Raw genomic sequence first — 3,032 nt, forward strand, 5'->3', positions numbered from 1 at the left:
AATTAAAATAAGCATGTAACGACCACAAACGGAGGAAAGTAGTGGAGTAAAAGTACCGATACATCACTTAAAATGTACTCAAGTAAAAGTAAAAGTACACAATTTTTAAACTACTCAAAAAAGTACAATTACTGATAAAAACTACTTAATTACTGTAACGTGAGTATTTGTAATTCGTTACTTCACACCCCTGGTGTTTAGCCACACTATTACATCATAAAGTGGCACATTCCACATCCTGTCGTTTTGGCAGATTGAGTTCAATATAATTCGTTTTTAAACTAACAAGAAAGTTTTGAGTTTTGTAACTTATAGAATGTTTTTTTTATAGCACAATGACCTATTATATGTCAAAAGATCAAAGGAATTATGATTTCTCAGTTCATGACCGCTTTAAAACAGATTAGAAAGAGTTTCAGTTTTAGAGTGGAGAGGCAAAAATGGGGGTTTAGGCAGTTGGTACATTTGATATACCATCCAATAGTGGGTGAATTTTGAACAATATCAAATTATTTAGTACTCCGCCTATGCTTTTATTTCTATTTGATTGTTTAGTATTGAGGAAAAAGTAAACAGACTGTCAATACAACAGCAAAGACACAGAATGCAAATGGTGGACACAATAGAATGAGATATTAATTCAATAATATCTTTACTGAATTCAACCCAGACTAATAATTAAAAAAAAAAAATCATTCTGTTTTTTCTCCTTTCTTCAGACTTGATAAAACTATTTAGGCTCCTCCTATGAAACTGCAATCTTTGAAAATGTTCGCTCTTTTATTCTTCCACTACTTTTTTTCTTTGAAGTCCCTTAAACGCTGTCATTTGCTTTCTTAAATTCTTTGTGAAATTGACGCTTTGATCGAAGAGCTGTGCAGACGCCTCTTGCCGTTGTCATGGCGACGTCTGATACGACTCAAACCCTGCGCTCTGCCTCTCTTCTCCTTTCTTTTTTCTTTTTTTAATTCTATTTCCATTTCTAGCTCCACTAATCAAGGACTGCCAGTAAGCCCAGAACAAACAGATGTTACCGATTAATTTTCCCATCACTTGAATTAGAAAGTAAATTAAAACAAAAAGATTTTCTGTTGGAGTTCAATAAAAAACTCATGCTTGTTTCTTTTTTTCTTTTTCTTTTTCTTTTTTACCTCCTGTCAAGAACAAAATGTTACATTGCTAACAAGGCAGATGCATGGCTGCCTAATGGGAGGGCTGTTGGTTTAGATTTTTTTTTTTAAGAAAGCCACCAGAATGATGTTCATTATGGCTGGTGTTAGTGTGTGCATACGTATGTATGAGTGTGTGTCTGTGAGCTGTTTCACAAGCTGGAAAGGCTTGCATTATTGTTAGCAGTGCCCAGTACTGGTGCTTTCATATGTTTATGACCTTTTGGGGATTTTTGCCAAGGTTTCAGTTTCTGTGATGTTGTACGAAAGACTTTGCTCCGCTGATACTTTGCAATGCAGTGTGTGCTTCCCACACAAACACACCACCCAAATCCTAGTGCATGTGGAGCCTATGGCGTACTGCATGTTGATTTTTTTCCTGTGTTCTGTAAATATACCTTGTCCAGGCCAAAGGTCTTGGTGAGGGCAAAGCCCCAGCCCTGCTCGAAGGCTCTGCGGATCATGGCTGCGCTGGTTGTGGGTGGAGCGCTGGCCAGCCCAAACGGGTTAGGAAACTTAATCCCGCACATCTCCACGCTGATGTCCACTGTATCGATGGCGCAGTGAAACAAGGGCAGTTTGGGAGTGGTGCTTACTGTGTTACCATGAAGGGACTGCAGAGAAAACACACACGTATAAACCATTACTTCATGTGCCTGCATTGCCATCACAAATAAAAAAATAAACACACACACACAAAAAAATACATCTCAAAGGAAATATTAATACTGAATTCTTTTTCCATTGATATGGTTTTTTAGCAGATAAGTGTTTAAAGGATTGGCCTAGGTTGAACCTAAATTACAATTATATTTGAGTTTAAATATTTATATATTGCAATGAATGACAAACAGTCTTCAGCCAGTCACTTTATACATATTTTTAAGATGTGTTATTTATTTTATATAATTATAAATAATTCTCATTATATACACCCACAGGCCACATTGATAGATGTGTTCAACTGTGTGTTGATACCTGTTCAACTGCTCATTAACGCAAATATCTAATCAGCCAATCGCATGGCATCAACTAGATGATATGGTCAAGACGATCTGCTGAAGTTTAAACTGAGCATCAGTATGGGTTAAGAAATAAGTTATGTGACTTTGAACAAGGCATGGTTGTTGGTGCCAGACAGGCTGGTTTGAGTATTTCAGAAACTGATGATCTACTGGGATTTTCATGCACAACCATCTCTAGGGTTTACAGAGAATAGTCCAGAAAAGAGAAAATATACAGTGAGTGGCAGTTCTGTGGGCAAAATGCCTTGTTGATGCCAGAAGTCAGAGGAGAATGGGCAGACTGGTTTGAGCTGATAGAAAGGCAACAGCAACTCAAATAACCTCTTGTTACAAATGAGGAATGCAAAGAAGCACTCCTGTCAGCTAACAACAGGAAACCAAGCCTACAATCGCACAGGCTCACCAAACTGAACAACAGAAGACTGGAAAATGGTAGCCTGGTCTGATGACTCTCGATTTCTGTTGCAACATTCAGATGGTGCGGTCAGAATCTGACGTACACAACATGAAAGCATGGATCCATCCTGCCTTGTATCAGTGATTCAGGCTGGTGGTGTAATAGTGTGGGGGATATTTCTTGGCACACTTAGTACCAACTGAGCATCGTTTAAACACCACAGCCTACCTGAGTATTGTTGCTGACCATGTCCATCCCTTTATGACTACAGTGTACCCATCTTCTGATGGCTACTTCCAGCAGGATAATGCACCATGTCACAAAGCTCAAATCATCTCAGACTGGTTTCTTGAACATGACAATGAGTTCACTTTACTCAAATGGCCTCCACAGTCACCAGATCTCAATCCAATAGAGCACCTTTGGGATGTGGTGGAACGG

At 38.5% G+C, this 3,032-nt stretch overlaps 1 protein-coding gene across 1 annotated transcript in view; it reads right to left on the reverse strand.

Moving 5' to 3' along the window:
• LOC107700576 (dihydropyrimidine dehydrogenase [NADP(+)]) overlaps nucleotides 1-3,032 on the reverse strand; it is a 174,782-nt gene that overhangs the window by 94,757 nt on the left and 76,993 nt on the right. Inside the window, 1 exon segment of the mRNA XM_016502294.1 lies at nucleotides 1,568-1,783. Within this exon segment, the coding sequence (XP_016357780.1) occupies nucleotides 1,568-1,783 (216 nt within the window).

Source organism: Sinocyclocheilus anshuiensis, unplaced genomic scaffold, assembly GCF_001515605.1.
Source record: "Sinocyclocheilus anshuiensis isolate Anshui unplaced genomic scaffold, SAMN03320099.WGS_v1.1 scaffold718, whole genome shotgun sequence".
NCBI lineage: Eukaryota > Metazoa > Chordata > Actinopteri > Cypriniformes > Cyprinidae > Sinocyclocheilus > Sinocyclocheilus anshuiensis.